General features: G+C 45.4%; 1 protein-coding gene and 1 long non-coding RNA gene across 3 annotated transcripts in view; one reads left to right on the top strand and one right to left on the bottom strand.

Moving 5' to 3' along the window:
* Window positions 1-10,090, top strand: part of LOC121202293 (uncharacterized) — a 23,206-nt gene extending 13,116 nt beyond the window's left edge. Inside the window, exons 2-3 of the long non-coding RNA XR_005897803.2 lie at window positions 8,581-8,799; window positions 9,178-10,090. This is a non-coding gene — a long non-coding RNA (uncharacterized LOC121202293). The remainder of the gene's footprint in view (window positions 1-8,580; window positions 8,800-9,177) is intronic.
* tango6 (transport and golgi organization 6 homolog (Drosophila)) lies at window positions 935-12,779 on the bottom strand. 2 transcript variants are annotated; one of them, XM_029153278.2, is made up of 18 exons: window positions 12,395-12,779; window positions 11,455-12,110; window positions 11,250-11,372; window positions 10,929-11,070; window positions 10,672-10,778; window positions 10,348-10,510; window positions 9,947-10,014; window positions 9,662-9,774; window positions 9,192-9,362; window positions 8,854-8,980; window positions 8,560-8,760; window positions 7,609-7,740; window positions 6,017-6,508; window positions 5,103-5,160; window positions 4,853-5,011; window positions 3,747-3,898; window positions 2,349-2,462; window positions 935-1,240 (listed from the first exon to the last, which is right to left on the bottom strand). In XM_029153278.2, the coding sequence occupies exons 1-18, from the start codon at window positions 12,444-12,446 to the stop codon at window positions 1,064-1,066; spliced, it is 3,207 nt and encodes a 1,068-aa protein (XP_029009111.1). In that variant the 5' UTR covers window positions 12,447-12,779; the 3' UTR covers window positions 935-1,063. The 2 variants fall into 2 exon arrangements, with proteins under 2 accessions (XP_029009111.1, XP_029009112.1); XM_029153279.2 differs by having other exon boundaries at window positions 11,464-12,110.

Raw genomic sequence — 12,779 nt, 5'->3', positions numbered from 1 at the left:
AACCTCAATCTGAGTCACTGCCTTCCATGAAAAACAAAGACTTTCAGCAGGTATAACTTACTGCTGGCATTAGAAGTCAAAAGCAGACCATTATTTCTATGTCTCTAATAACTATTTTAGTGTACTTGTACTATTTGTTGTAAAATAAATATTTTTGTTTCTATTTATACAGTATAAACTGCCAGTATTGCAGTCAGAGGTTTCAGTCAGAGTCATTCCAAGCAACAAACAGGAGCGCTTTGGGTAAAAGGACGGCCACATACACTCATATTTGAGCTGCTCGTTCCATACAGGCTGTTAAACCACGAGGTGGAGGCCTACTCTACTCTGTAGAAGTGCAGAGGTGTTAAAAACATTATTAGAATAAAAGTGTTTAAAAAGCTGGTTTCCACCACCGCTCGACTCTGCAGTGGGAAAAATGCCCACTGACCCAAGCTGGTGTTTGCCCACGGCGCGTTCACACAGATTCATACACTGCTGCTGGAGGACACAAAGGAAGGAATGTCTCATTCAACTTTCAGCCCGACTCTGTTTGAAGGATCCCGTTTTGCCCTGTTGACATAGTCCAGCTGTTGTCGCCACTAAATGCACAAGATGAAATCATTCCATCTAATGCTTGTAGCCACGTAACCAAAGGAGCTACATGAAGCTAGGGGACATGATCAGACCTCATCAGGATTTATATTTAGCAATATGGCTTCTAACACTATATGAGAGCTGTAAATGTGCTGTTAATGTAACCTGGAGGAGCAGAGGAAGGGCCTGGCCTAATGGATGGTACTGCTCAATAAAAGCTACAGTACTAACTCTTTAAATCACGTAGCGTCTAGTCAGTCAAATTTATTATGACACGAATCAGTGACTTCAGCATCGGCAGCTTTTAGCCACGTGTTGCATCAGGAAGATGAGCAAAAATAAGTCTTTAGACTGCAGAGTCATTTTACAGGATTTTATATAAAATATATAAACCAGATGGCAGTGACTGAACAGAACAACAGTGCGTCCCTGTGGTGGAGTGTTCCGACTCACTGTCGTCCATACAGGCAGAACACGGCTCAGAGTTCTACGGCAGGACGACGATCTTCTTCTCCAGCTTCTGTTGAGGAAAGATGAGCCTCTTCATGACGCCATCGAGCTCCTCCAGAGCCAGCTGGGCATGCAGCACCACCACTTCATCTGGGTCACAGCGAATGGCCCATTTTAGAGCCCGGTACAGATCCAGCAGAACATCTGTGAGAACCTAGGACACGGAGCACAGAACCGGCATTTACACGTCTTTGCCTTGTAATGGATCTCTGGCTACTGGCACAGTTTATTAGCTCCTCAGACGCTGCAGCACCTCCTCCACCATTCACCACACCTGGCCAGCACATCTGCACCCCGGCTTCACCTTTGTGCGTCTGTGTGTGTGGGGCCTGTCCCTCTCATTTGTTTTCATGCCTCGCTGTGTATCATTAGCCATCCAGCTGCTCTGCTGCTCCAGCTGTCCCAGTAATTAGACCTGGTCCTGGACTAGCAGGTGGACAACTTCAGAAGCTCCACTACACTTTGAGCCATGAGGTCACATATACAGTAGATATGTCTGTACTGACTGTCCACAGGAAGGAGAACACATTATTTGTTTTTGTTGAAGTGTATATAGCTTGTTATAGCACAAACATACCAAGTTAAAATTATATCCTTGTAGTTATACAGTTCTTAAGACTAGGACAGTATGTCTACAGAAGCACGAGTCCATCAGTTCCCCTGCAGACGTCTGTTTCAATTTTAGGGGTCCAAGGAACAGTGATGTGATGCCTGGACTGTCCAAGAACACTTCAGCAGAGACTGGTTGTAAACGTATCAGTAGTGAAGTAGTGACCTTACGCTCTGTTATTATTTTCAACTGCATTACATTTCTTGGGGCCATGGTGCCCACTTTCCTACATCATAGTGCTTGCAGTCTTTCTATAGAAATATAAAAATGACCAAGATTAAACTGAGATGTCTCAGGTGAAACAGCAATATGCTTTGAATAAAAGTTGTGGCTCACAAGCTGCAACTCAGGTCAAAGTAGGAACCAGATATGAACAGGAACTGTTATCACATCTGTCCCAATTAGTACTGACTGATACTGAAAGAAAATTAAGAGGAATGGAGCCCACTCCAACCCAGGAGGAGGCAGGAAAGGAGCAGCACGTTGCCTGGCTTCCACCTTTAGCTTCCATGTAACATGCAACCCAACATCCTACTGCATTACATCTGTTCAAGGTCAGTGATACAAGTTAACCAGTCAAAAGACAATGACTGACAGCTGCAGATCATATCATTGTAACATTATCTGGCTCAAACGTGGATTGGACATGTACCTGGGTGGTTTTGTCACCAAGTCCTCGAAGCAGCGAGGCGATGACATGGACAGCAGCTCTCCTCACCTCTGCCTCCTTCTCTGTCTTTATCACCGCCATCAGGCAGGAGCATAGCTGTGCACACACACATAGACAAAACTAATACACAATGTAGTCGGAAATAACCTGTAGGTGAGAGAAAACGCAGCTGAAGGTTGTGACTCAGTGGTTATGAAAACTCAGCCAGCCCAGAACTAAACTGCTTCTATTGATGTATGAAACCAGTGCAGAGCCTCCACCTTATATACTTGAGTCACAGTGGGCAGGCTCCTGAATACGCCTCCTTGTTCCTCTACCTGACAGAGCTGCTTATTCAAGCGAGCAGGCGGCACATGTGTGCACGCAAACACACGATCTATTTTGGCCTGGGGCCACTGCAGCAGCCTGGAAAAACGCAGCCTTAGCTTGTCTGAGCGCGGCGCCTCATCAAAGTGAGCATGTGCATGTGTTTGTGTTTGTTTGTGCAGCGCTGAGCTCAGGTCAAACTGAATTAAAAAGGAGTGTAGGCCTGCGTCAGCAGCGAGCAGCCACTTGTAACCTTCAACAGAGAAACATTAAGAAAAAAAAAACACTGGGCTTTTTTTAAAAAATGTGGTATTGTTTAAAAATGAGTTTCCTTAATATTCGGCTTCTTTAACCACAGACAAAAAAACAGATGTGAGGTATTTGTTAAACCTTTTAACAAAATCCCCCCAATTTGTTTATTGCACGTTACATATAATAAAGATTAAATGTTATGTTACTATTTACATTTAAGATATTGTGCGCTGTTTTTTTTAATTTCTGCTCATAATTTGTTTAATTGTCTAATACAATTGTATGAGCGAACTCTTGGACATTGATGTAAGCCAGTTACAGAGGTCACACTAATCAATTCCTCCTTAAGTAGCTTATATTGATGATGCTGATATTGATTTGTGACCTCTGTGACCTCCAATTCTAGTCTTGTATTACCTTCCCAAAATGCAGGGAAGTGAATAACACCGGGCCAGTTCTGATGTTGTATTTTATAAACGGTCCAAGTAAGGAATAAAACTGTCAACGGGACCCTGTTCTCTGTCTGTGTGGGTTCAAGCTAGGGTAGCTCAAAGCCTAAAGAGTAACTGCTGGTTGTGGTAGGAAGGAGCCAGAACACATGCAATGAAAGTGCATGTTAACCCCTGCCCACGACCAAACGCACAAACAGCAATGACACAGAAGCTGCTCTGATGCGTCACTTATCTGGAGAACACCTGCCAGATGCACAATGGAAAAAGGCCAAAGGTCTACTTGGCCTGTGCTTTAGCTGTAGGTCGACTACTGAATGTTCCCAATGCTGGGACAGGATCAGTCTTTCCATTCTGGTGCGCTTCTCCTCACCTCTTGAGCCAGTGGTCCTAAGGCATAATCCAGTCTCTGACACAGCTCCCCAAGATTTGATAAACTGCTGGCACGAACACTCTGGTCTGGGTCCTTGGTCCCTTGGAGAAAGATGCTAATCAGAGGACGGCCGAGGTGGGGCGTCAGTTCACCTGGTTCAGGAAGAGAGGAAACCAAGATTAGACATTAGTCATCTTAAAGAAAACCTCTTACAACTTATAGAAAACTCTAGTGTCATCTGTAAATAAAAATCATTTTTGATATATATAGTATTACATAACATGCATTATGAGCTCAACATCTTGATGCTGTCTTTGACATTACAGTCAAACTGTTGAACAAGCCCAGGGTGTTACACGGGCAGACGGACAGAGAACAGAGGCAACTGCTCACTCCAGCTGTTCCTGCCAAGCAGCAAGAAGAGAAGCCAGCAGCTTCAATGGAAGGAGACGACTCTGGCGGGCTGCACCAGGACCTGCTGGTCCTACACACAGTCACGGGACACTGGTCCATTTAGCTTGTCCTAAATGAGTCTGTTAAAGTGCCAAGCACCTCCTCAGAAACACAAGCTTCAAGCCACCCAAAAAATACTGAAGCAGACACTCAGGACACACACACTCACACAAGTACAAGCTCCCTCATTGTTTATGTGTCTCAATAGACTGTCACAGCCCTAATAGAGCTAATGAGAAAGTCTCCCTCTGTTCCACTGTGTACGAGTCAGCAAGATACCAGCCGGCGTCACCCACGAGACACCTGCACAGACGAAAGCTAAGCGAAAACAATCCTTTACGTCTCCTCTGTGTGCAAATGAATGTTGTTGCTATATTTGCCTTATGGAATGTACAGTGTATAATAGACATAGAGCCTGAAGATACAAAGTATATGTATATGTATATAAGAGCCAAGACAAGTTAAGGTCCAGTCAACGTTCCAGAGGCACGAGCAGCCTCAACTCAGAATACAAGTGCCGCAGTTCGTTGACTACTTGTATTCACTAAAGCTAAAGGGAAAACTAAAGGTTTCCCCACAGTACAGGCTTAGGCAGCAGAACTGTATCTGTGTGAAGTGAAGGCTTCCATAACACAAACTGATAAATAGCTCACCCATGGCTCTGCTTGCCCGCATCAGGACTTCTCCCACTTTGAGACGGGTCTCCAGCGAGTGCTCCTTGTCAGATGTAGGGAGCGAGGGGCCATGTTGGAAGTCTCTCAGTAGCCTTGTCAGGATGCTCTCAGGGTAGGAATCAGCCAGAACGGCCAGCCCTAAGATGGGTTCAACTCAGTTCATAAGACTGACTGGATAATACAAGAGCAAAGTTTGCCTCACAGAAGTCAAGCTTTGCCATCACCTCACCTTGAATAGCTGACAGGTAAATAAATGAGTCTTCATGCTCCAGGTTTTCTAAGAAGAGCTGGAAAAACAACAATATCAGCACCAAACAGACAAGCTATAGAATATTCTACCATTAAAACCAGCCTGGATCGATACTGGCACAGAACTGAATACATTAAACACAACTAGGTCAACTATCAAAGTGAATAATCCAAGGATCACCCCCAGGAACTTTAGAATACTTGGATGGGCGTGGGGGAAGGTGGGCCAGAGGAGATTCCAAAGAAGCTAAACTAACTGGGGTGAAGACAGGAGACATGTGGGAAGAAAGATGATATGAAAGCCTGCGTGGATGATATTGGAGAAATCTATGAAGCCACGACACCAAAGGGAGAAAAATCAATACGGGGGTTTCTGCTGTAACAGTGGGGGGGTGAAGGTTATCTGAGGTGTATGTAGAAGCAGGGCCCTAATTAAAGAGAATACTAAATGAGGTATTATCCTTTCTTTGCTATTCCACATTAACAAGTCCCCGGGGTGCACCACTATCCCCTGTGGCAAAAGCTGCAGTGGTTCAACTGCCTGATTTATTGCAGGTTTGCTCAGAGCGTCCCAGGAGACACGCACGTGTACATGCACAGGATCTTATCGGGAGCCAGCTTCTCAAATAACATCTATGCCGCGGAAGCAAATGGGCCAAGATCAAATATCTACAAACTGTTAAATGACTGTGATTTTCAAGTCATTTTGGGGGAAATACTGAGCTACAGTCCAGCGGCTCAGCAGCAGACAAGGAGATACTTCTTCTGACTCCAGTCTAAGTGAGATCTTCTGTTAAGACTAGGTGATGATGAACTGAAAAGCTTACTCAGTGTTATTCTCGTGTGTAGTGCTATAACGTCCATTACCTCATTATTATTAATGAAGCAACACACCTTGAACACTGTCTCCTGGGCTTGGACGGCTTCTGGTTCTCTGCTTTGAACCCTCTGGGTAAGAATTCTTAAAGCAAAGGCTCTAGTTGGCACATCCGGGTGACATGCATCCAGCAGCCACTCAGAAAAAGGCTTAGCAGGCGATTCATGGACCCTAGTCCTCCCTTCATCTGGTACATTCATTTCTGATGCAGGTCCTCCAGGTGAATTATTGCCCAGCGAGGATAAAGGAGGATTATTCCTTGCGTTGCTTGCTCCAGTTTGTAGTTTTTGCTTTTTCTTGGAAAATTCATTATCATTCTTCAAGGGCTCATGGTTTTTGGAGGACTGAGCTGCAGCACTGAGGTTTGCAGGCTGGTAGGCGCCATGGGTGGCAATGACAGTTCTGAGGCTGGACGCCAGCTCCTGGACGACCACATCCGAGTGCTGCTGTGCCAGCGTCTCCAATGGCAGGAGCAGCCTCGACATGGCGCAATAGTCTTCTGCACTGAGCTGTTCAAAGGAATAGATGAGAGTAAGTCAAGGTGTGCTCGACATCCTTCTGTACATGTATTTTAGTTAAAATGTGTCTGATCGCTAGCATACTCTGTAACTGCATCAGCCTTTATTAGTTCTTGAAGTGGAAACAAGTGAACCTACACACAGCCAGAATGTTATTACCCATGATTTTCACAGTAAAAAGCCTAAATTAGAGCCTGTCTATTCGACCAGCAGGAAACCATTATTACTTATATTTCTGACAGGGTATAAATTACACAGTGTCATCGTCTAATTGTGCTAAATGTGAATGTACTGTATGTTTATTTAGAGATCCATATTTCCTGCCTGACACGGTGAGGCTCATTACTTGTCCTACTCCAGTTATTGCTTTGTGTGTCTGCTTCTCACACATGCACACAACCTAAATAGCTACTGCCTAGCCAATAGGTGAGGAAATAGCATGTGCAGTCGTTAGACTAATCTGACAGGATGAGCTGCTGGTCGGTTTTGAACATCCTGAAGACATGTTTGGAGATATGCTGGCTTTAAAATAACTTGGATTAGCAGGCAGTTGCTCACAGCTTGCAAATTTAATGTCAAGAGCTCAAAAACAACAGTCCTGGAGCGTCTTAAAATCAGTGCCCACCGTTTTTGGGATCATGACATCCCTAATAGTGACATGACCAGGTTCAGTGCATGAATCCATATTGGATCATAACTTCAAGCTGTTCGTTGATCTAAACCTACTGCCGGTAAGGAGGGTTTTCTTCATAAAATTATTCTACTATCAGTGTTACAGCCATCTTACATAACTAGGAGCTAAGATCTTCTTTACTGAGCTACTGCAGGGTTTGACTAATTCTGGACAATCTTTGTTTTCATCTAATTGTTAATGATCCCACTCCTTAGATTTTTAAGCTGACTTTCAACCAGATGCCTGTCCTGGATAGGAACTAAGCGTTGTTTCCATGGGAAAAGCAGCTTGAACTAAAACTGTTTAGGTCGTGCTGCAGTGAAGTGGAGAAATGGACTCTAAATGTCTACGGCAGCTTCCTGTGCAGCTCCTGTACATTAGCGGCGTGGTCGTGTGTGGAGCGTTTAGTTGGGAGTACCTGAGGTCCAGACAGCAGAGTGGCCACCAATCCCATGGCCATGCTTAGAGTCTGGCCCTCTATTGGGTTTCCAATGGCCTGACCCAGATCAATACAGGCCCTTTGAATCAGCGAAACAATGAAGTCCAACACCTGGCAACACAACCATGAACAAAAAGGACTTTGGAGGGAAAAAAAGATGGCTGTGGCTACAAATATGTTCACCATCAAACCTGAACCTCAACATGGAGCTGGTCGAAAAACAGTCCTTATAAAGACATGCTCAGGGAGGTGAGGTCAGTTTCATCTGTGAGGGAATGTGTCTGGCACCAAAGAAACTACAAGCTATGTTATCTGCACCAGCTTCTCATCATTAAATAAACAGCCTGTTTGTGTGAGTGCTACATGGCTCAACGTGGCTTCTTTCCAATAGACGAGGGGTCAGCAATCTTAAATACTCAACCCCTGACCTAGACTTAATATGCTGCAGTAACAAAAGCAAAGACTATTATCTATCCAAGTAATCCTAATACTAAATGAACTTAAATGTAACTAAATCAACCACAAACATGGATGTAGGACACAGGAACAGTTCCATCCATGGACACAGGTGGGATACAACCAGCCAACTCTAAACATGAAAGATGAGGGTGACACACTATATTCTCAGACTTCCCTGACTAGGACAGGACGTTGTTGCCAAGTTTGTGTTTGCCACAAACTAAGTCACCACAAACCAAATATTAAATAACTAAATGAGGGTGGAGAGCAGCTTTTGGAAGCCAGGAACCAATCCTGATAGAAGCCAAAGTTCAGAGCTACAGAGGAGCAGATGTTAGCTGATCCTGCCTGGGGCCTTCATGGCCTTATGACATGTTTATTAAAACGGGTTCCAGACCTAAACACGCTATAAGTATGTGAGGCGTAAAGTGACATTGTAGCAACATGCTACACCTCATTTTGTGGCCTCACCTGTGTGATTTTTCTCAGCAGCACCGTGTGATGCAGAGACTCAACCACTGCTGCCAGCGTCTGAAGCAAAACAAGCCTCTGACCCCGTCTCGCAGCTCGGCCCGACAGCTGCTGCTCCACCTCCAGCAGAGTCATGGCCGACACATCCAGCTCCTGTTCTTCTTCCTCTGTGGCTGTTGTAGAGGTCCAGCTGGTCAGCTCCTGCAGGAGACACGAGGCAGCGATGGAACGTCAACTGAGGTTCCTGTCTCCACCGGTTGAACCAAACACTGACTTTAAAGAGATGCTCCTTACCTCCAGTAGGCTCAGGAAGAAGTCTCCTGGCAGCTCGGAGTCTTTGAGTTCAGCCAGCAGATGCATCAGACACTCGAGTCTCCACTGCTCTCCTGATAGTTTCTCATACAGAGCATCATCCTCATCACTGATAGACCACCACAGACAAAGACAACACACAAGACTGTGAAATCAGACACGGTGGCTCCTTTTGCTTATCACAATGCTTTTGTCATGCAATATAAACAACATTGAAAGCTACTGAAAGTAGTTATAGGAATTTTCATTTAAAATGAAATTCACATGCAATATCTAACAATTGAAGAGCTGGTTCTCTTTGTCTAGCGCCTGGGAATCACCTGCTGCTCTCTCTGCGCCTGAACTTGGCTCCTCCTTCACTGCCTGGGCTGAAGTGGAAACCTGCCACCACATCATTCTCCTGCTGCTGCAGACCTGAAAGCTGCCTCAGCGCTGACAGAGATGCTTCAGAGTGGCTCAGGTACCACAGCAAGATCTCCTGGCAGGGGGCGCTGTGGAGCACGTGGTACCAAACTCTTAACAATGAATACTGCTATGAAGTATGTATTATGTAGTATTATTAATTGTAACAGTATTCTGACTTGCTGTACTGAATCATCTACAATATATCTACCTGGGTTTAAGGCTCAGAAAGTTAGTTGTTCTAGAGTAGGAAACTCAGCAGTTACTCTATTAACTTCAGTTTGTAGCTAATAAACTGAGTCACTACATTTAAGATGGGGGAAAAAATGTAACCACTTTATAGATTCACTGTGGGGAAGTTGTGTACTGTATGAACAGAGCTCCTTACCGTAGGTGGGAGACATTCTGTTTGGTGAAGCAGAACAGTGTGAAGACAACAGGAACAACTTTTTGTAGAGCTTTAAGTAAAAGGGCTGATGGACTGTTTCCAATTACCCAGATCTGACAGAAAGAAAAGACGTACGTTGTCACCATGAATCTTTCTTCATTAAGATGTGATGATGACATCTTCAACAAAACCACATACTGTAGACCATCCTCGAACCAAACCTGGGATATGAGCAATGAGCTTTGCTATGAATGTGTTGTGTTCAGTGTCTTTATATTTCCCCACCTTGTACACGTCATCCACGCACCTCGTCAACTCCCACTCATCCACAGCAGCCTGTGAATTATCTTGGTCTGGTAAAAACACGTAAGCGCACACACACACACACACACACACACACACACACACACACACACACACACACACACACACACACACACACACACACACACACACACACACACACACACACACACACACACACACACACACACACACACACACACACACACACAAACATGTTTCTACCACTTGAGTGAATGTTCATGTGCCACAGCGTTCAGCCCAGTTTTTGTCTGACCTATCACTTCATAACAACAGCTCTGTTTCCCCGACAGATATTCTTGTTTCTGACGCTAACCCAGCATTCATATGACATGATTTATATCCGACATCATATTACTGACATGAGGCACTGGTGCAGCGCTGGAGAGGTGTGAGCAGAGGTGTCAGCAAGTACTGCTGGGCAAAGGTGGGCCTCTCCTGCACCATGGAGAGCACCACCTGGGTGGAGACGCGCTGGAACTGTTGAGCTGTGGGCTTGTCTTTGAAGTGCAGGAGGTCAAGGATCTAGAAAGCAACAAAATACACTTCAGATCAAATCCTATAGACGTTTTAGTAAGGTTAGTTATAATATTTTAAATTACTATTACAATTTACTAATCCCTAAATTATCCTTAACAAGGCTTTCAAATAAGTACTTTATCCTAGCATGAGTGTGATTAGCTGACCTGAGGACAAACTTGTCTGTAATAACTGTCCGCTGAGGCAGACTGTTGAGGACAGGCCACCAGGATCCTGGCAACAGCATCACATTTCCTCCAGTCTGACTCGCCCCCTAAAGGACAGGGACAGTATTACAGGTAGGTTAGGTAGCACCGTGTTTAAGCATCTTTCTATAAAAACATTACCACAGTATAGAATATTAGGGTAACATAGTGTAGAGATTCATGTGATGGAATTGTGGGGACTCTAAAAACTAACTCACCTGTTCCTCCCTCCAGAATGGCTCGAACTACAGCCTGGACACCATTGGGCTGCATCAGGCGCTCAGAGAGCAGCTGGCCACAGAGACGCCTCAGCCAGGCCTGAGAAGATCCTGAAGCTGCTCTTCCGCCCAATGCACCAGACTGGAAGCATGGACAGCACACATACTGTGACCATTGGGTCTTATAAATGAGAAACAGAGCTCCACTTTGTCTAAAACGTTTTGTTGAACCTCCCAGACATATAGTACACAACAGGCTTCATACAACAACAACCCTGGTTCCAGCTCTCTCTGCAATAATTCCACTGTAAACATGCACACCTGTTTGGGTCCACCTTGGAGGATCAGCAGCTCCTTGACAACGATTGGTTGGTAGACTTTTTCTAAGAGGTTCCTGAGAGCCTCTCTGCAGCTTTGACGTTCCTCACTATTGAGCTGCAGCATCTAAAATATTTGCAAGAGATATGGTTGTGTTTTCCATTTTGAAGACATGCATGAATCTTTGACCTTGATCCACATATGTTACCATATGCACCTGTTGGCCTCCTCTCTCTGCCTGCTGGGGCTGGTAGCCCAGCTGGCACAATGCTGCCATCACGTCACCCAGATGCTGCGTGAACACCAATGTGGCAAGAGACGACAGCTCAGCGAACTGCAGCAGCGCATTCGTGGTGGTAAGAAGGCGGCGTCCTGCTGCTGGCATCGTACCACTGCACGCAAGCTTTTCCACCACTGCTCCAAAGGTGGACCTGCGACCCAGTGACACCCCCACTCCAGGAGATAGGTAGGGGCAGAGCCCTAGAGAAACCACGAACTGAAGAGTAACTCCAAGGATCTTCTGGTGGGTGACACTCAGAACATCGGGAGGTAAAGGTGGAGCCATCTCAGATGTGCGACGCTTAGTTTGAGCTTGGCCCTGCTTGAAACACTCGAGTTCAGTAGAGAGGTGCCGAGCTACAGCGAGAAGCAGCAGAAGACATTCCTGCACAAAGCTCCACGTGCAGTCTTCTGTCTCGTAAGAGAACCAGCCTACTGCCGCCACCATCACCTCCTCCCTCAGCCTCCTCACCTCCTCCAAGCTGCTGTCACTCTCAAGCCGCTGGAGGAGCAGAGCTCTGTTAGCCTGCAGCGCCGCCTGCAGGGCCTCCTGCTCTGAACACTGAGCCCCATGCACAGACGCCTCTGCAACAACAACACACAACATCACGCTGTGACTACTGATCGCCTATAGTATGGCTCAGAGGACGGAGGGGGGTTAAAACAACGAGGATAGAGAACGTCTGAAGGAATCTCTAACAGCCAATTCTTTCTGAACACATGCAAACTAACTAAACTAACAACATAAAACTGAAAAGGGTGGCACAACGTCCAGAAAAGCACCAAAACACGCCGCGAGTTTGCCGTTATGGATCCGTTACCGTGTACGTAATCTCGGTTATTGTCGCTCTGTCTCATTATCTACTTACCAGCAATAGGTTTGGTGAGAACACTTAACGCTGAGAGGATGGCTGAAGTCATCTCGCCATAACAGCACAAAGCATGTCAAATGGCGCTGAAATTATACGTCATCAAGCGTCGACATCGATCGACTGTCAAACTCCACATGAATGTTGTTTAGTGCGCGGGTTATAATATCAGTTTTAAGTTGACGCTGTCAGAAAGGCCATTATTCAGCTGCTGGAGCTGGAGAGCATTAAGATGGTGGTGGTTTTAATATGTCGGTCCCCTTCTTTTTAATTAATATGACATTGTTGACACCTCAGTCCTCTTTTTCTTTAACTAAGGTAACATGGATCGGCTGATAATGGCTGTGGCATAAATCAGGCGGTTGTTGGAGCTACAGCTAGTGAT

This window comes from Betta splendens, chromosome 6 (genome assembly GCF_900634795.4).
Source record: "Betta splendens chromosome 6, fBetSpl5.4, whole genome shotgun sequence".
NCBI lineage: Eukaryota > Metazoa > Chordata > Actinopteri > Anabantiformes > Osphronemidae > Betta > Betta splendens.
This window is presented reverse-complemented; position numbering and strand designations above follow the sequence as displayed.

Coding starts and splice junctions, on each gene's coding strand:
- tango6 (XM_029153278.2), bottom strand. CDS start 12,446: ATGACTTCAGCCATCCTCTCAGCGTTAAGTGTTCTCACCAAACCTATT. Junction 6,509..7,608: donor CTCTGCTGTCTGGACCTCAG/GTACTCCCAACT, acceptor TCCTTTGAACAG/CTCAGTGCAGAAGACTATTG. Junction 5,012..5,102: donor TTACCTGTCAGCTATTCAAG/GTGAGGTGATGG, acceptor AACCCATCTTAG/GGCTGGCCGTTCTGGCTGAT.